The 20822-nt window shown below is 38.2% G+C and overlaps 1 protein-coding gene across 5 annotated transcripts in view; it reads left to right on the forward strand.

The window, feature by feature from the left end:
- FHOD3 (formin homology 2 domain containing 3) overlaps positions 1-20822 on the forward strand; it is a 373706-nt gene that overhangs the window by 251214 nt on the left and 101670 nt on the right. For all 5 annotated transcript variants that reach the window (XM_033512167.1, XM_033512166.1, XM_015619233.3 and 2 more), the window contains exons 8-10: positions 5680-5774; positions 9820-9963; positions 11839-12071. In XM_033512167.1, the coding sequence (XP_033368058.1) occupies positions 5680-5774; positions 9820-9963; positions 11839-12071 (472 nt within the window). The remainder of the gene's footprint in view (positions 1-5679; positions 5775-9819; positions 9964-11838; positions 12072-20822) is intronic.

Consider the following 20822-nt stretch of genomic DNA (forward strand, 5'->3'; position numbering starts at 1 on the left):
TTAAGGTAGGGTTCACAAGTTGATCCTACTTTTCAATGGCCTAAACTGCTGTCAATTCTCAGCAATGACCGATAATTGGTCAGGAGAAAAGACTCTAGGCAGTTCTCAGCAACTTCAACTTTCTTAAAGGTAAAGTAACTTCATGACACATGCTAATGAACTCATTAAGAAGAAGGAGAAAGGAGGACCCTAAACAAAGTATTCCCTTCTCTGTCTGTAGAACAGTCTGAGGCAATCATCTACATGCCCCAAAGTAATAAAACAACTTAAGTAATAACACAAGACTTGAAAAAACTAATGATGTAATTAGATGAGCGTATGTTGAGAATATGATTAGAGGTTTTTCAGGAATTATCATACCTGTGCTTTGGTAGATTATTTCATGAACTCTTGAAAACACCTTAGCCCAAATACCCAGATTTTCCTTCTTCCTATTTTTTTAAAATTATTTTCATTAAGGAGTTGTACTTAGCTCCTTAAGAGATTATTTTTCTGGTTTTATATTTAGTTCTCTTTTTAGATCACCAACATAATTGAGTCACAGAATCATTTTGGTTGGAAAAGACTTTTAAGACCATTGAGTCAAACCATTAACACAGAATTGCCAAGTTCACCACTACACCATGTCCCTTACTGCTACATCTGCATGTCTTTTAAATACCTCTGGCGACAGTGAAGACAGAAGTCCACCACTTCCCTGGGCAGCCTGTTCCAAAACCTGTCAACGCTTTTGGTGAAAAAAATTCTTCCTAATATCTAATCTAAACCTCCCTTGATGCAACTTGGGGAAATTTCCTCTCATCCTGTGTCTTGTTAACTGGGAAAAGAGGACAACCCCCACCTGGCTACAGTCTCCTTTCAGGAGTTGTAGAGAGGTAATATTCCCCTAAGCCTCCTTTTTTCCAGGCTAAAAGAACCCCAGCTCCTTTAGCCACTCCTCATAAGGCTTGTGCTCCAGACCCTTCACCAGCTTTGTTGCCTTTCTCTGGAAAGCACCTCAATGTCCTTCTTGCAGTGAGGGGCCCAAAACCAAACACAGGATTCAAGATGAGGCTTCACCAGTGCCAAGTACAGAGACAATAACTTCCCTAGTGCTGCTGGCCACACTATTCCTGATCCAGGATGCCACTGGCCTTCTTGGTCACCTGGGCGGTAATGGCTCATGTTCAGCCACTGCTGACCAGCACTCCCAGGTCCTTTTCTGACAGGCTGCTTTCCAGCTCTGCCCCCAGTGCTGCATGGAGCAGTTGTGACCCAAGTACTAGGACACTGCTGGTCTTCACACAATTGGCCTCGTCCCATTGATCCTCCTTATCCAGATCCCTCTGTAGAAATTTGTTGCCTTCAGCAGATCAACTCTCCCATCTAACTTGGTGTCACCTGCAAACTGACTGAGGGTGCCCTCAGTCCCCCCATCCAGGTCATTGATAATAATATTAAACAGGAGTGGCCCCAACACTGAGCCCTGGGGAACCCTAAAAGTGATCATCTGCCAGCTGAACTGAGCTCTGAGAACTCCTGCTCTCTAGGCCAATCATCCAGTCAGTTTTCTACCCAGTGAGCAGTACACCCACCCAAGCCATGAGCAGCCAGTTTCTCCAAAAGAATGCTATGGAAGACAGTGTCAAAGCCCTTCACTTTTAGATGTGGATGTGCTGTGTTTTAATTTATAATTTTAAATTAGTGGCTTATAAATGAGAAGTACCCACTTTTAATAACTGGTGAAACAAAACAGAAAAAAAGAAAAAAGCAGTATGCCTTTTCGTGAACTGTTGTCATAAATCTTGCAGGTATGTAATTAAGTTCAGCACTGCTTTGATAAAAGTTCAATGTTTCATGTACATACAAGGTGATGAGATATGACATAATTCTTCAACATGTGTACCACACGTGATTAACTTAGAGAACCCCATATTAACTCAGTCTGGTTTCAAAGCGATCCCATCTGTGGTTTCTATGTGTGAATACATCCATATGCAAACTGAAACACAGAGATCCACAGAAGTACTGGCTTTACTCTGAAGTACAAGCAGACCATAAATGAATAACTGCATGGCTCTCATCATGTAGGAATTAGCTTCTGCTTGCACTTCCATTTAGCTCCTCCCTTCTCCCACGCTTTCTTGTTTCAGAACTCCAGAGGAATTTGGTCTCTTTTCAGTTTAAGCATACCAAACCGCAAAGGCTCCAGGAAGTGGAGCTGGCATTGCACTCTGCTGTCTAGGGCTTCTTTATCACAATCATATTTTAGGACGGAGATTAAAGCCAAATGGCCCTCATTATCAGCTCTCTGCTTTTCCTGCAATTTCATTCATAGTTATATTCCACTAAATTAGCGCATGTACTGCAGGTACAATGGAAAGATGTAAGTTCATATATAAATAGCCAAAAGTACACTTCCAAAAGTATCACTGCCTTTCCAGCCTATAGCTGCTGGTGGCAGTTCTCATGCAGAATTCTGCCCTTGTGCAAGATATTTCATGCTTTATACAAACTGTGCAGATGTTTTGTAGTTGTGGTGTCAAAGTTTTGTGTATGACATGAACAAAAGCATTAAAATAAAGATGTAAAAACATTTAAAGAGCAAACTGAAAAAAGACTGGGACAATGGGCAATGTTATTCAGAAAATAGACTATATTAATTTAATAGCAGCTTGATTGTTGCATCGTTCCTCGTCTATACACCATGCATGGTTACTTGTAATCTACAAGTAACATCAGAGCTGAGGCTACAGCCTCCCTGTCAGAATACATGTGATAAAGAGCTCTTCCTAGTGGCAAGGCTCTAAAGGGCAGTGATGCAGTTCTCATTTTACCCATTAGAAGGCAGGAGAACACACAAAACTCAATCTCTGCTGTTTCACTTTACTGAGCCTTTTTCATCAATCCCATCGATTTTGCCACAAGTCCTGCATAAAAGTCATAACCTTATGGAAACATCCCCATCTGCTTCCAGAAAAATCACTTGGATGCTATATCATCATTCTTCTAAATGATCATTTTTCTGCTTCAGGATCTGGTGAAGGAGGAAATTTACCTATTCCCTTAATAGAATCAAGAGGAGGCTGTACTGTCAATGGCTTTGGCAGAGCTACTCCAATATGTAAAAGATGAAACCTTTCTTTTCAAATGCAATTTTCCTCTTTATGATCTTAATCTGAACAGGTCTCTTTTCATTTTAAGTCTGCTGGACTGCACAAGCTCTGGAAGGGGGAGATGAGCTGGATCTGCCCATGTCCCATGCTGTATGGATCATAGGTTGGAAACTGTAGATTCTCATTATATATATTCAAGAATATTAACCCAAGGATAGCAAAGCAGTAAGCTCATGTTGCAACTTCCACAGCAGAATTGCCTTATTCTGGTGGGTAGTACATGGCCTGTCAGCTGTTTCCATGTTCACTTCTTGGCTGTTCAGATTGAGATCATAATGGGGGAAACAACATTTGAAAGAAAGGTTTTCTGATACAAATTGGAATAATTCTGTCAAAGTCGTTGATAGCATTGCCTCTTCTTGACTGTAGTGAGGGAATAGATGAAGAATTTGGAATTTAAGTCTAGATTTTGGAAGTTTAGTAGCAGAAGCATAAAGAAAGTATTTGAAAGATAGATGAGCTGTTACAGGGCTGTCTTACTAGTAAGTGTTCCCATCAACAATTTTTTTTTTTAAATTGTATTCTGAAATAAAATAGCAGTGTTACTAGAAGAGAATTATATATCATCTTTGCTTGAAAACAGCAAGGTGACAATGAAATTTTTATTTTATGATAATGAAGAATTACTGAGACACTCAGGGAAAACAAAAAACACATGGATGCTGCCTAAAAAACAAACTAGGATTGTTCCAATAAGAGTAGAACCTGCATGCAATAACAAAGGACTCTCACTAAATAATTCAGTGGATTAAATAAGTATGTTTTCATGTTGTTATCAACTCACTGTTTTTCCAAATGGCATTATTGTGAGTCAGACTTGCATGGTTTCTCCATTTTGTTTCTCTTTCCTATTTCCTTCCATTTTTCATTTTTTCACTGAAAACCACAGGAAAACATTTTTGTAGTGAGAATATCATTCCTGCTGATCATATATCATTTGCAAGCCAAGTGAATTTGTTCCACATGACTTTTGAATATATACTGCACAAAATGTCTGGCAATATAGAGAATCTGGTAAAGAGGTGTCTAGCATATTTTCATTACAGACATGTATTTGAATCAGTATTTAATTAGTAATGCATAGAGATACATCTTGAGAGCTGAGAGTGAATCCCCCTTCTCCTTTGATTTTGCTTAGGATAAAAAAGCCCTGGCTCAGTAGTACAGATTAGAGACAGAGGGGGAAGTAAAAAAAGAAGTATTGCTGTCTGCATATTCACTTCTAGACAGGTTTTTCCACACACTGCAGTGCCATTGCCTTGAAAATGCAGATCCTTGGTGAGCAGAGATTTTATGTCTGTGTAGCAGGGCACATATATTGTATCATCTTTAATAATCAAGGGCTGTTACAGGGTTATACAGAGTTTAGGCCTTGGATCAGTCAGCAACAGGTAGCTGTAATGGCACATCTGCATTTTGCTGCCTGATTATACTCAAAACTCTCACCATTTGTATAGTGGTCAGGGGATTTGGACTGTTGGAATACTCTGCATGTTTCTTTTTGAAATTGAAATAATATCGCAGTTATGTTTGTGCAGTTGGATTGAGTGCATCTCTAGTCTGAGGGTTAGCTCTTTGCTTAGTCCTCCTCACCTTTAACTTTACTCCAAACAAAACACTGCATTGCAGTCCTTTATTATTTATTTCAGTTTTCCTAGATAAAATTTGCTAAATACAGCCATCTTGCCATTCAGTCAAATGAGATGGGACAGTTTTACGAGGTTCCTTCCACACAAGAGGCTGAGTCTTGTGGTGGTGTGTTGCTTGCCTGATGTTTTTAGCACAACTCACAAAGCCCATTAGGGTTTAGGTATCAGAGAAATATGCAAATTCAAAACAATATTCAAATCAAGCAAATAACTAAAAGAAAAAATTTTCACCTTTCTTAGTGGAAAATGAGAGCATCATATCTGAAATTTCTGTAGGTAGGTTTCCTATTAAAGTGTTTTGAGAAAGAGCCACAGCAAAAATGCTTTCTCTTCATTGATCATTTCTCTTATCCAAGACACATAGCCTATAATTTGAGAAAACTGTTTCTCTGCCACAATGTTTTGTTAACCTAACTTACCTTAGTGCAGTACAACTCAGGAATAGCTCCAGAAATAGGAGCAGCAGGCACACTGAAAGCACAGCATGTAGGTCTCTGCTGAAGATTTATCAAAACCTAGATGAACCTATGATAGACTGGGTAAAATTCCTATCACCTGATTTTTAGAATTTTGGTCTCAGTCACACTGCACTAGAAAAGCTTCATTTGTCATCAAGGGAGAGAAGCTGGTACCTTTGGAGAAAGTCCACTGCCGTATTTTATATCCCTGCAATAGGCTGGACTGTAGTTTTAACTGTAGACATTAACTTCACTCTCAGGTGAGCAGGAGAGACTGTAGACAAAGCTGGATTTTTCTGCTTGAGCTTTCACCTGGCCACATATTCCAAATTTGTGCTACTTCTTGGATAAGTAGAAGCTTTTTATGTAACTCTCCATTTTGATGACTGTAACCAATGGTTTCTGCTTTTCCTCTAGGAGCCAAGCCATGGTCCAACATCATGGAGATACTGGAGGAGAAGGATGGGGTTGACACAGAACTACTGGTTTATGCAATGACCTTGGTTAACAAGGTTTGTTTCCTTTGTTAGCATGACTGGTGGAGATAATATTAGTGTTTTCTATTGTATAATGAACTTCCCTGTTGAGAGTATATGACGGAAGAGACCGGTCACAGAGGAGTTGCAGAACACGGTGTAATCAATCAGTGCTCTCCTGTTACTTGTGCTGCAGCCACCCAGAGGCAGCAGCCGGGAGTAGAATTGTTATTTTGGTGGATGTTGTGTGGAATTGTGGTCTGACTGGCTCCTCTCCCAGCGCTGACTCTGCAGTGCTAAAGGAAAAGGCGACAAACTAACTCGACAGACTATCCAAGGGGAGAAGGAAAGCAAGCTCTGGTGAAAAGATCACATGCTCACAAAAGCCTATGTTGTGCAGTTTTCATATAGTTTTTGTGGGTTTTTTGCTGCAATATAAATATGATGAATTTAACAGGTCTGAGTGCTAGGCAGAGTGCTTCTGCTTAAAAAAGATTACATTTTTTCTTATTTCCTTATATTTTCTGGTGATAGGATTTGCAAGTGATAGTTCTGCAGTAAAGTCAAATATTTTCTGAAATACTGACTTCTGCTGTTGGGAGAGAGAAAATGGAAACTCCTTGAAAGTTAGAAATTTATTTGTGTAAATTCCTTAAAAACCAGCATCTAGTCATAGACAAATTGTAGCAGGAGGTACTAAAATTAAAGATCATTTTTTTTAAAAGAGCACAGAAAACCAGCATAATCTTGGCAAACAAAATAATTGTGTGGTTTATGGTTATACTTAATAAGGCAAAGTATTAGAAAATACTATTACTCATTGTATTCACTTGAAGATGCTGAATTTGTTTGTGTAGGTTACACACCAAGCTGCCAGATTATTGGGCTCTTGGCTACATGATTGGAATTGCGGGTTGCTTTTTGTTGGGTTTTTGTTTGTATTTTTTTTATATAAATGATTTCTTAATGGCAGATATTTTCCAGCAAATATGTCTGAGACAGACTAACCTCCCCTGTGGATATTACTGTTCTTACTGTACTTATGCTTAGAGTCACCCTTGCTTTTATTTCTGCAGTAGTAAGGTTCCTCTTAAGTTTAAAAGACCACCTTACCTTACTTCTGTACTCTTTCTGAAAAGCATCATCTGTTATATATGCTTCTGTCTGTAGCTGCTATTAAAGCCAAGGTGACCAGTCATTAATGTCTCTTCTTTACACCTTGTTTTAGGTACTGATTCCACTTTCTGAGATAGTTCTCATCATTGTTTGCGCAGTTGTAACCTACCTGGTGTTTGACTTCCTCTAAGATTTTCCCTGCTGACACTTATTATCCTTTAAGTCTGAGTTTTTCAGTACATTTAAAGCTATTTTTAGGGGGAAGTAATTTTTTAAAAACATACAAAAAAAAAAGCATTTCGCAGTCAAAGGAGCAAGGCAGTTATGAAGATCAAGGAAGAGTGGAATCCCACAAATCCACACTTATAATTATGATCTGGCTTATGGGCAGCTTTATGGTGTTTTTAATGGGATATTTTTCATGATTATAGGGAAAACAGCAAGCAGCATGTAACAGTTATAATTTTTTCCCCCACAGAGAATACAAAGACAGCTCAGAAGGTTTCAGCTTCTCTAGACAAGGAAATGTCAAAGTTTTCAATGAGGGCAGAGTCTTCATGAAGGATTTGTCTTACGAAAGCATGCTTGTACTCTTTTTTTCTATCTCCACCTATCCATTTACAGACTGTTTTCCTTCCTGCTCCAGAGCAGAAAACATATCTGCCCAGACATAAGAATTGCTCCAGTCCTTTCATCCTCTCCCTCTCTTTTATTGATGCTTAACCGAATTAGTTATGCCAATATTTTATTAAGCCTCTTTTAATTTGTCAGGGCTTAGGCATTAATGAATCTCTTAAATGAGGGTGATCCCAATGTAGACGCTTCTGGTTATGCACAGCTCCAGTATAAATTTTGTGATCTTTCTTGGAGTAGTTAGAAATTGAATTTGGTATGCTTTAGGCTCTGAAAATGGATCTGTGTAATGACAAACCATCCAAAGGAAAAATATTTTATTTCTATATTTGGGAGTTCAGTTGCCCAGTTCTGGTCAACAACATGCAGTGAAAATTGGATTTACAGTGCTGTGTGATTTTAAATTATAATAACCAATAAAAGGCTGCTGACAGCAGCAGTTGCCTGTAAATACTACCTTATGCTGCTGTTTTTCCAGTCTACATCTTGCCTTACATTGGATTTCAAAAAAGCTATACTTGAAGGTGGGTGATCTGCACATCAACATTGAGATAATTTCCTGTAATTTTTGGAAGTAAATGCTCAGGTGATCTGACTGTTCCTCCACCATCTTGCAGGTAAAATATCATATCCTACTGTGCATGAAGGCAGAATAGTTGCTGTCCATGTCATTTGGAACTGAAAGCCTCATAATTGAACACTTTTTTTATTATAATATTTCAACATCCAAGTTAAAGTTCTACTGAATGCTCAGTGTGAGAACTGCATTTTGTTAATCCTTAGACTTGTACTCAATTCTAGGTGTCAGTTTAGGAATGAACAAAATAAATGTGGTATCTGTTCTCAGCACTGTTCAGGATGTTTTAGTTTCATAGTTTTCAGTGGGTTCTAAACAGAGACTTAAATGCTGTTCTGGAGGGAGACAATATAATTAAAGCCTGAACATACAGCCTTAATACTTAATTGCTCTTTGTGCTAGGAATTCCTGTTGTAGTGAATTTCACCAGTCAATAATCCTGTAATGACTGAAGAAAAAAACATTGCTGTGTTGTGTTTAGTTAGGAAAAAAAAAAAAAAAAAAGTATGTTGCTGATGCACATATTTCAGTGTCTTATATCACAGGAAAGAGGTGCTTTAACAAGACAGCAATGTCAGCTGCCCATTTTCCTCTCATTACTCATGTAATCCAGAGCTATTTCTCTGAATGTAAAGCTTCCTGGTGTAGGGAGGCAGCCCAGAGGGGCTGCTGTTCAGAGCCACCTTGGAAAAGATGGTCTACGGAAAAACAGTATTCACAGAGCACAGTTCATCCCATCTGAGGCATGAGACGATGTAACTCTCCTTGGAGAGGGCCTGGGTTTTGCATCTCTTTCCCTTGATCTTTCTCTCCTCTACTGGGAATATAGATAAATTACTTAGCTAATTGAATGGGAGAGAGGAAACTTCTTCAGAGTAAACTTCCCTCTAGTGAGCTAATCCAGAAAAACTGTGTTGCTTCCAGCCTGTGCTCTCAGGTATTTTGCAGCAACAGCTCTGCATAGACCGGTAACTGTGGTCAGGGATGTGTTGCCCTGCCAGGTAAGTGGCACAGTGTGTTCAGTAGTTTCTGTTCAACTAGTGCAGGATTAAACTAGTTTTTCTGCATCATGCATAAGGAGCACTAAAAAATCAGCACAAACTGACTAGAAATCAGTAGCAAGCTGGAATAGGAATTAAGGAGTCGGTGTACCTTTAATAGGACTTCAATCTGAGCGGGAGGAGGGGATTCACTATCTCTGTAATAGAAACCAATTTGTGCTCAGGGAAGATGACTGCTGCTGCAGGTGTGGAGGACAATAGGCACATGGGGCAGGATATTTCCTGCTATCCTGACATCACATAGCTGTGCATTGGACTTTTTCTTCTTAAGGCTAAACTTACAGGAATCAGTGGAAACTGAGCTTTACTCTTTTTAGCTAAATGTTTTGGGGTTTTTTCTCCCTCATTGCTTTTATCCCTGATTAACATTCTCCATTCTTTAAGTCTGTTCTTGAATGCAGCCAGAAAGAATCCAACTGTGTATTTTAAAGACCTACATTTTCCATACTTTTTGGTATAAAATAACAACATTGATTTGTTTTTCCAATTATTCATTTTTCTACAAAGTGCAGAGAGTTGTTTGTTAAAAGCTGTGTCACTTGTTATTTATTTTCTGTTGGTGTCTATAATCCCACATCATGGGTTTTACTTTATTTAAATCATGCATAGCACCACTTGCCACCCGCTTTTAAAATCCTTTGTTTAACTCTTTTCAAAACAAACAGATTTAAATGTTTTTTCCTTTGATTCCTAGACACTGTCAGGACTGCCAGATCAAGACTCTTTCTACGATGTGGTGGACTGTCTGGAAGAGCTAGGCATTGAAGCTATTTCACAGAGACACTTGAACAAGAAAGGAGCAGACTTGGACTTAGTTGAGCAATTTAACATTTATGAGGTAACATAACATGCCCTGCTTTATGCATCTTTCAGCTTGTGCAAACTTCAAAGCTGAGAGGAGGGGGGAAATGTAACCTAGGTGAAATTTGGTTATCTCTCCTATTTTTAAAGAAAAACATCTGGTTGCTGTAAGTAGTAAACACATTTCTATATGTGACCTCCTATGGCACATAGCTGCCTTTAATGCAAAGGCATTTTATGTTAAAGCTGGGGCATAGTCCAAGGCAAACCAGCACATTTACTAGCCTCCTTTCTGCAACTGCTAGTTGCACATGCTGAAGCAAGTAGATGTTCTTCCCATGTGCAAAAGTATTCAGCGCGTCAAAAAGGTTCGGCTGAGCTCAACATCACAAATACCACTTGTTCTACAACTGAATATCCAGCAAGTCCCTGTTCAAGAGTTTACACTGGACCAGATCCTATGCAGTTTGCAGCAATGGAGTAATGAGTGACTCCACATTTACCACCTAGGTATAAAATAACTACTTCTGAAGCAATTTATATGCAGCGGTAGGATATCCAGTTTCTTAATAATTAGCCTTTTTTTCAGACTGTGGGAAGTGTTGGAGTTAGGAGGTTTAGGCTGAAGTTGTAATGTAAATATGAATTAGTGGTCTAATGTGAAAAAATTAAATTACTTCATCTCTGCCTAAGTCCAGCAAAGGATTTGACAGATTTGATTCTCCTTTTTCTCCATCAATTCTACTCCCATACCACTTCACTAACTAGCAGAGTTAAGCTTTATATACAGCAATTTTTAGGAAAAACAAGAGAATGAGAGGGCTTAATAATGTTCTTTCTTTTTCTGTCATCAGAGGCATCATCTTATAAAGCCCTTTTAAAAATATAAAGATTAATCTTAAAAGGATGGATTGTTTTTTGTGCATGCTGCACCTACTGAAAGACTTAATTGTAGAATTGGCAGTTGACTTGGTTGGGTGCCAGCTTTTTCTTGATGACCAAATTAAATTTAAACATGTCTATGCAGGTTCTTCCTTTTTTCTGTCAATCCTGTTCTTTTACCTGAAAAATCTTTTTCCTGACAGAAACAGATTCTACACCCCAAGCAGAGATATCTCGCTTCCCCCTTTGATTTGTTTTTTTTTAAAAAAAAACTTCTGGTAATAATTACCAGAGTAACAAGACTAATAGAAGACAGGCATTCTTCTGATGACATACATTGCCCTTTCTATACCTCTGCCTGTTGGGGTGGATCTTTCTCATACAATGATTATTTAAATGTTAGGCTGCATTTCAGATGCAGAGAGTGACTAGTTACTATGTTGTTTCTGCCAGGGGTATCTCATGTACCATAAGATAATACTTTGTTTCTATTAGAGGTACCTCACATTGGCCCATCAGGGGCATGCAGCAGTTTCAGATATTTGGCATTGCACCCATGCTTTAGTCCTCTTCTATTTCCAGCACACTCTAGATGGTAACTTCCATTTACTCACTACAACTTTCATGTCTGAACATGAGGAAATGTTGAATCTGTCAATGCATGGAGTTTTTTCCTGTTGACTTAACTAGAACCAAGTCTTCACCCAAGTATTTTGGATGGATATAAAGAGAACTAGTTGTCCAAGACTGCTCAGCTTCCTTGAAACTTCAGTCCCACATTAAAAAGAAAACGGATTAAGAGATATATAAACGTGTTGTTATAGTGTTGTATGCACGGCATTAGTATACAATTCCATTGGTAGAACTGCCACACTGCACTAATGAGTAGACAGCAACTTTCAGGGGTGGCTGTAGAAACAGCGATGCTAATAGGATTTAATCACGTTGAGACCAGGCAATTTTTAAGCCTAGGTGTGAAGACCTGTGGCAGCTGAAGCGACCGTGTCAGCCTTCTTCCTCTCTTTCTCAGGTGACACTGAGGCATGAAGATGGAGATGAGAGTGCTGAGCCCCCTCCCAGTGGGCGCAAGGATCGGAGGAGGGCCAGCCTTGGTGCTGGGGAGCGCAGGGGGCTGGAGCGCAGGCGGAGCCGGAGGCACTCGGCACAGAACGTCAAGAGCACTTTGTCAGCCCCCGCCAGCCCCTGCGGGCAGTCGAGCTTCGTGCTGAGCCATGAGCAGCGCGTGGAAGAGCTCAGTGAGAGGTAAGGCAGGAGCTGAGGGATACTTCTCTCTTCTCCCATTACTTTCTGTCCGTTGCACTTCATTAATATGAAAGGCTTTTCTTTATCTTTCTCTTTTCATTGAAATAAAAATGAAAAAAACTAAAAGCATATTTAGAGTTGAAATACCAGCGCAAAAAAGGAAATGGATTTAGAGGTGACTTACCTACATAGCTAAATTCTTCAGCACCATCCACTAAGTAAGTGGACCCAAACCACATGAGATAAAGCATTTGGTGTGAGAACTAACTCAGCTTAATTTCATCCACTTATAGATTTTATATTCACTATGTCCACATAACAGAAAATTGTAACAAGAGCATGGTAATGTTAATTCAGAGCTATTTGTCCTGTATATGTTACAGTTCATTCTTATTTTTTTTCCTCCTCTTCATTCCAGCATAAATATTTGCCTTTGAAGCTACATCATAGTAGTGAATATATCTAATATTTTATAATTAGGAAAACAGAGGCACTAATGGCTAGCTGAGCACAGTCTGCAACAGCGGAGTTAGTTGAAGATGGTGTCTTCGCCAGTCCTATGATGGTTGGCTTAGGCTGTGTGTGCTTAGGAAAAAAAAGGAGGTTCAGATCCTCAGCGTGTCTGACTGCTGCTCAGGAGGACTGGAAGTAATTTCACCCAAATTAGATGTCTGATCAGGTCTCCTCTCTTTGATGTCAGTGGAGTGCAGCAAGCACTGGTGGGCCTTCAGTTATCTAATGTGCTCTACACCCCTGAAATTTCAACCGAGAAGAATCAAGCTCTGAGACTGGCTGTTTGTTGACTCTAAGGGAATCTGGCTGCCTAGCTCAAGTGGTGAAACATAAACTGCAGACAGCAAAAGCTGGACACTGTCATCTCACTGCTGAAGATGCAGTTTGAAAAACTGAAGTGTGGTCTGTACAAGAGCATATCTCATATTAATTATAACTTTTGGGAAATTCATTGAAGATTTCTTTTGGTTAACAGGGGATGTAAACTTAGAGCCTTAAAATCCTATGTTGCATGTAAAGCACTCTTCTTGAAAAGAGAGCTGGGTTGACTAAAGTTTAATCTGGCAACATCAAAATGTAAGACTCCAGATAACTGAAACAGTAGTTGCATGTTGTATGCCACAAAAATAGCACTTTATTTTCTTCCTTTTTTCAATTTTTCTTTTTGGTATTCAACAGTAGATTAATATTTATTTTCCATCACCTTCTGTGGCCTGGTCTTTAGTGGGCTGACAGCTGAGAGCCCCATGGTCTTACAGACTGAAAACAAGGATGACAGTGAATTTGAGGATGAGTTTAAAGCATTTTCAGTGTGAGTGCAGCTGGGAGCTTCAGCTGCTCTGCATGGGATACCTTGTGCATGACCTTGGGCCCTGCTTCAGGACTTAACAATATGACTGGGAATCTGTAGCCATGGATGTGGAACAGATATTTATTATTATATGATTTATACAGGGGTTTTTTGTTGAACTGATGAATTTGGATTAGAAAGGAGGAGATGCTTCAACTCTGCAGAAATCTTTCCCTTACTGTTAATTAATTAAACAAATAGAAGCCATCCAGGACAACAACTTCTACCATTATGTTTTCTCACTATTACTGTGTGTGCTTGCTAGGTTTATTTTGCAGTCTTCAGTAACTTTTAATAAATGTATGTGTGAGCTAATTTTTAGTGGGAATAGAATAGAGGGAATAAAAACACAACAGATTCGTTTCAGAAGCTCTTTGAAGTATTTTTAAACCAGCATAAAATAATTTCAATAATTGTGCTTTTCTGCAAAAAAAATTATCCAGTTCTGCTCCACGGCTCTTTGTCAGTGACATATTTAAAGCATAATTTAAGTTCAAATACAAGAAAAAAGTCTGTATCTAAGAAGTCAATTTTAATTTCATGTTACTGTTATCTTCTGTAGGAAAATAATTAAATTATTTTTGATTCCATTTAGAATGGAATCTTCTCAGCTTGCTCACCAGGCTCTGTAAGGAAACAGGCATTCAATTATGAATGTGTGTAATTCTGATCTTTGCATGTTAGTTAAATAAAAATACTGCCTCAGCCTCCACCCCCATTCTCCAGTCCTCTTAGCAGTTAAAGACAGGGAATATTATTTGTAGCTGGCAAATCAGATTTTTTTTCCCATGGGACATTAAAGACTACAAAGTATGTTCAGGATTTGAGGATGCAAGCTCTATGCTCAGTGAAATTGTTTAAGTTACCATGAAAAGAAGTTAATCAACTGTTGGATCTTCTATAATTCTTATTTTTTTGGTAAAGTGTTTCTGGTAAACAAGCTTTTCAAATCAGCAGATTCTGTCCTTCACATTTTTAGATTCATTATCTGCCCAAATCTGTAGTTGTGGTAGGAAGAGGAAAAACAGCCTCCCTGCTGTATTGTGTTCCAGTAAGTCTCAACTTTCAGTGAAATAGTCCAGATGTGTGCAACAGTATCTCTACACCTGATAGCTAAACTAAGACAAAAAAAAAAAAAAAAAAGGAAAAGCCTTATGGCTTCTATTCATGAATGTTTAGGCAAAAGAAATAGTGAAGCTGAGTGAGTACTTTAAGGTTTTTACACATTTATAGAATTTGAATTAGACTTAAATGGAAAGAGGTTTTCTGGAATCAAATTTTAAAATTTGAGCACATGGTCTTCAATGCAAGATGTTTATTGGTTTAAAGGACTTGAATAGAGCATCATAAGTTTAGATCTTGTGGCAATTTGTATTGAAATTTTAAAATCCTGTGTTAGAATATGGTGCAGGCATCACCTGATTTTGTCAAAATAAATGCTCATTATGACCCTGCTGCTTCCATTGTTAATGTTGTAGAGAGGAATCTATACAAATGGATAAAAATTACTTATTACCTTTGTAAATTGAAAATCACTTCTGTTCAGCCATGAAAGAACTAACTGTCTCCTGCTAATGACCTTTTGGTTCATAACTCTGGACCCTCTTGAGAAAGGAAAAAAATTTGGCAGTAAGTTTTTGCAGTGCTGTATTTCCCAAAAAATAACTATGAGATGAATTTCAGTCTTTATTTCTTCACTACATTTTCTTTCCCGGTAGGAATTGTAACAATATTGACAATAATCTTACTGTATTGTTCCTGCTGAAAGTTCTAAACTACGTGTGTGGTTGCAGATGTCTTATGTCTGGTTTTACAGTGGATTAGACCCAACGGAATTGCTTCTGATGGCGGTTAGAGATTGAAGTCGCACTCTTACACTGTACTAAATTTTATTTTGGGAAGTATTCTAACTTATTTTTGGACTTCTGCACCAAAATCAGTAGAAGGTTCAAGTTCTTTCCCATCATTCTCCTTCCCACAATGTTCATGTTTCTTTTGTTTCTAGCTCGTCAGCTGTTTTGGCAAGTGCTTTGCTTTTGTTTACCACATCAAACAGGTTGTCCACAGTCATCTGCTTTGTGTCAACCGATAAGTCTTCCAAAAAGAGAGAAATTCATGGTGCTGGTAAAACAACCAAAAAAAAAGACAATATTGGCCAGGTTCTGTTCTGTCTCACAATGCTCTATATCCAGAAAAGTTGTCTGAATTCAATGGAGTTGGTCTGATCTACGCCAGGCTAATTGAGAGCAGACTTTGGGTTTTGAGCTGGGAAAAGTTGACTGTAAATGCTAAGGGCGACCAAAAAGAAAACTTGCAGGCCTTTTTCATCCATTTGGCAGCCTTTTTCCAAACTAAATGTATTGTTTTTTTGCCTGTGGTTCAAAGCAAATAAGGATCCAAATCTGCTTTGTGTTAAAATAGTTTTCATGGAGAGCAAAGCCCAGCCTGATGTGCTTGTAACTAAATAAATAAGTAACGAAGTTGATAACAGCTATTAACTTAAGAAATACTGAAGGTTGATTTAAAGGTCTGTCCGTACTGCAGCATACTTTAAGATGCCTGTCCTGACCAGCAGCAGGTCTGCTTTGCTAAAAGTTCCCTGTCTTACCAAAATGGCATAGAGCACCAATAAGCCTGGCAGGAACTTCAGTCTTGTTAACATAATGTTTTAAATAGTGTGCTGGAGGTACCTCCTAAGGTTTTCTGCCCTGGTCCAGACTGAGTGCTCTCAGTCTGTGGTCTAGCATGCTGCTTCTTATGCAGTAAACTTTTAAACACATTCTTCCATGGATTGCGTTGTTTGTTCGGTTTTCTTTTCTTTTTAAAGTAAAGCTAGTTTTTTCCAGCCACACCATGGATAAAGTCAGGGAAAAAATGTAAGGAGTGGCATGGAATTTGCACTAAATTTATGTTGTTATTGTATGCAGTGATTTCTGGCTAAATAAGCATTAAAAAGCAAATTTCTGTCTCTCTGTCTTTCAGTCTCATCCTGACTGGGTTTCAGAGAGTAAAAGGCAGCCTGCTTCAGAAGTTCTCAGTGCTATCTTGAGCGTTGCACAGCTTCTCTGAGAAACAAATGCTCCTCACAGTTTTTCAAATTAATGTTTCACATTTAGCTGTACATTTCTCTTTCTTCAGTACTATGCAGAGACCATACTCATCTCTCGCTCTGGCTGTCCCATCAGAGCCGTGTCAGCCAGTCCTTAGCAGATACATTCAAGTGAGCCTTCTGGAAGATTTACTCTGACATCTCTTACCAGCATTTGAGTGAATGGCTCCATCACTATGGAATTAGCTACAGTCAAAGACTGAGATTTATGAAGTTGTGAATAGCTAGAATTAGGTATTTACCTCTCTTTACTAGAGTCTTTGCTTTTTATATCCATAGTTTTGATTTGTTTTGTATTATCAAAAACCACCAAAGAATTGCTAAGATTGATCTTATAGCACTAAATATGTTCATCTAGATATAAACCAGCCTTGGTTAGAGCTTTCCTGTCAGTATTCCCATGTTTGACACCTACAAAGTGAAAGAGCTGACTGCCATCTCAAGAACTTACCAGAGTGAAGCCTGCATTCTGCACCAGTGACCAAAGCTAGCTTTACCAAGCTTTCTCTTAGAAAGTAGTAGACCATGGGGCTAAAAAGATATGAGGAAGATCCAGCTGCTGTTTAGGTCCACCTGAGGTTTCCAGATTTTTCAGTCTGAAGAAAGCTGGTCTTCAGGAGAGCTATCTTGATAAGGTAAAAACAACAGAGAAACAAACAGGGAATTTTGTATCTGTGAACTTTGGTTTTTTTTAGGGTCCTGTCTGGAAGCCTGTTAGGACTCTTCCTCTGAGCAAAGAGTGGCACAGAGAATTCCAAAGTTTCCCACACATTTCTAAGCTAGCTGGACACAGCTCCATTGCACAGTGCACCCTGGGCTCAAGGTCTTTCATACCCTTTATGGTCCTAGAAAAATACAGAGAAATAGTTGTCTAAATAAAGGAAAACTGTGCTGAGAAGTCATAAGGACCTGTTTGTTAGAAAATGAATGTTTCTGATGTTTGAGGATTGCCAAGATGCAGGCAGAGATCATGATGCTATTTTGGTTTTACCAGAAAACAATGAATACAGCTGACCCTCTGATGCTAAGGATTTTTTCTGCTCAACTTTGGATTCCTGTCGAGTTTCTAACCAACAGCACAGAACTTATTTTGCTTATTAGGCCCCATTAACTGATTGTTCAAATTGCTTCATGTAGAGCCAGGACTGCAGAGTTGTTTTGTCCAAGATACAGCTGAGATTTCATTTTTTATTATCATGATTTTCCATGTTATTCAGACATCCCAAACCATAACTAATCTTTTCTTTTTCTCTAGCATTTACTATGGAAAAATTCTAGTTTTTGTCATGATGTTTCAAGTTCTAGTGACTTTCCACAACACTGTAAGAAAATATTTGGTTGTAGAAATACTTAATGGCTATAGGTTAAAGATGCAGTATTGGGTGGGGTTTATTTTATTTTATTTAGAATGGTTTGTTCCACATCTCTTAGAGTTGCTGTCTGTGTCAAATTTGATGTGCAGTTTGATAGGTATGAAACAGCAAAGTGTGGAGACTGAACGTCATCATTTGGTGTAAGACTCAGGTTGTGATATAGATTGCTAAAGATGAGAGAAGAAGTTAATTTCTCTTTTATTGCTGTAATCAAAAGAAACACATGTTGGGGTTTTTTTCCCTGATGTTTATCTCTGGTTCCTAGTTTTGGATATTTAAAACAACTGAGGCATGAAATTAGACAAAGAAAACAACTCCAGGATAAATTTGCAGGCACATATCTGTGGATGTGAATCTCTTTAATACATATACATACACACAGACATACACATATACATATGAGATACATACCTAGCATTTGGGTGTGGTTTGACATTGAATGGCATGTGATCAGTTATGAGCGAGATAATAACGCTTTTCACAGTTTGGTTGGTGAAAATGGAAATGGGATATAAAAAAAGAAGAGGTTCTGGAAAGATTTTTCTATGAAATGAAATGGCTTGGTAATGTAGCCAAGGTAGTGTCCACTCATAGCATCAGATCTTTATTAGTCTTTGACAACAATACCATACAAAAATCTAACCTGCTGTTTTAGGTTTGGAGCAGGGGAACACATTAATTTCTCCTGTGCAGGTAGGATTTGAAGCATGAAGTCAAACAGATTCTAAAGGAGAACTCTAAAAGTGTGAAATTTGTAATCTTACTCTTTGTAAGAATATTTTGGAAGCTCTCGTAATGAATGTAGAAGAGGAAGAGACATAAGATAGGTTAAGAAAAATTTTCTTTTGAATACCATAAAAAAGGACTGCATTGATGTATAGATAGGGATTGACACACTATTGACCCAATAAGTAATAATAACACAAATATCTAAAATTTACAACTTGATGAGTATCTCAGGTCCAGGCCCTATTACTTTTTCAAGTTGATATCAGCTCTTTTTATATTAATTAAAACATCTCTGTAGGTGTGCCAGATTTTCTAATATGGATACTCTTTTCTGACTGCAGATCTTGCTGAAAGGAAATGTTTTTTGATTGGTATACATGCAGAGTCCAGTTAACAGCAATGCACTTTGCTGTAAAGGCAATGGCAGATTTTCCTGTTTGAACTTCAGAAGAAGTAAAGAAAGCACTGAAGTTTAAATAGATTATAGCTGCATGGGAAATTAAATCAACATCACAAGTTAGCCTAATTATTTTACTTTGGGTTTTTCCACTGTGTGCTTAGCTGTCATGAATTACCTGAGGAAATACAATGCCAAACCAGGGTATGAATGCATTTCTCTGGATCTCTATGGTAGTGTCTTATGCACTGGAGTGTACATGCCTTAGAAAGTTCACCTCTCCAGTGTGTCCTCAGTGGTTGTAAAAATGATCCTCTGAGAACAGGAAAGGTTTTTTACACATAGGATGAAATGTGGGAGGAAAAAAGCTAGCAGCTTGGCAGGATGTCATTTCCCTTTGAAGGGTCAATAACAGTGGCCTTCAGGTATTAACCAATATGCGCTTCCAAGTTCTGAAAACAACATTTCTTGTCTCTTTCTGATTGTATTTCACTATATATTGCTCCAAAAGTCTATCTGCATCATTATTCTGTTTCTTTACCTCTCTCCTCTTAGAAATGTGAAAACAGCAATGATATTCAATGATCAGAGAGTTGTCACTCTTGAAGTCTAGGCAAAGCCTTGCCAGTATCCTAAGCAATGCTCTGCTGTCTTGCTCTGTTTTGATGTGCCCTATATAAACCAACTGCAGCAGCTAAACAAGTGTGGAGGCATTGCCTAGGTATTATTTAGGTGTGAAAAGCTGTTACTGATCATATTTGAGGGATAACGAAGTAATAGGAACCTAAAGATAAAGGACAGGTGTGAAGGCATAGCGAGTGCTTGTGCTTCATATAATTTGTCATTTCCTCAACTTTTTGTTTGAACTGTTTTCTTTATTCAGGGCAGAAATATTAGAATCATTTTCCTTTTGACTTTTGTAATTATTCATCTTAGTCTTCCTGTGTGCAGAAGGTCAAATTTTGAGGTTTTTTAACTACATTGCTATCCATATAATTTTGTGCATTTTCACCTTCACACAGTTGCACCAACTGCAGTGGAATAGAAATAGGTAGTGGGATTAAAAGGTGGTTTCTTTATTTTTATTTTTAATGGAGGAGGAAAGTGTACTGCCATATATTTATACAGACTTATAAACGTTGAATTTTAATTATTTCTGCTTTTAACTATCACCTAAAGGACTAGTTGAATCTGTTTTGGCAGCTAGGATAGAAGAAATGAAGAAGAAACACAAGTATACCAAAGCATTTGTTTATTTTACAAGGATTTAGGTATTTGGCTATGAATTGTGCCATCTAAGCTATAAAAATGGAATCAAACTCATAAATTGAAGAAATGGCAAGCAGTAACAAGAGAAAATAAAATTACATCCTCTGTGACTTATAGATAGCTTTCCTTGGTGGAACATTTTTCAGTTTCTCTTTGTTTACTTGGAGTTCAGGGATGCAGCTGTGCAAGAGGTAAAACAGGTCAGAGGTTTGCAGGAGGGAGAGTGGAAAACAACCTTGAAAGGAAAATATGTGAGATCAGCTGTAGTATTCAATTAAAAATAATATTGTGAAATGAGTAATGGTGGTCTTGTTTCACTGAATGTGGCTAGTAGTCCAGTCACAGAATCATAGAATGGGTTTGTGTTGGAAGACACCTAAAGATCATCTATTAGACCTCATGAGTTAACTTCTTTGAGCATTGTATGTGCAGACCAAAGCCTTGGTGGCCTAATTATGGCAAGTTGATAATTTTTTCTATTATTCTACTTTCTGGTTCATTACTGCTTAAA

The sequence above is a fragment of the Parus major genome, chromosome 2 (assembly GCF_001522545.3).
Source record: "Parus major isolate Abel chromosome 2, Parus_major1.1, whole genome shotgun sequence".
Taxonomy (NCBI): domain Eukaryota; kingdom Metazoa; phylum Chordata; class Aves; order Passeriformes; family Paridae; genus Parus; species Parus major.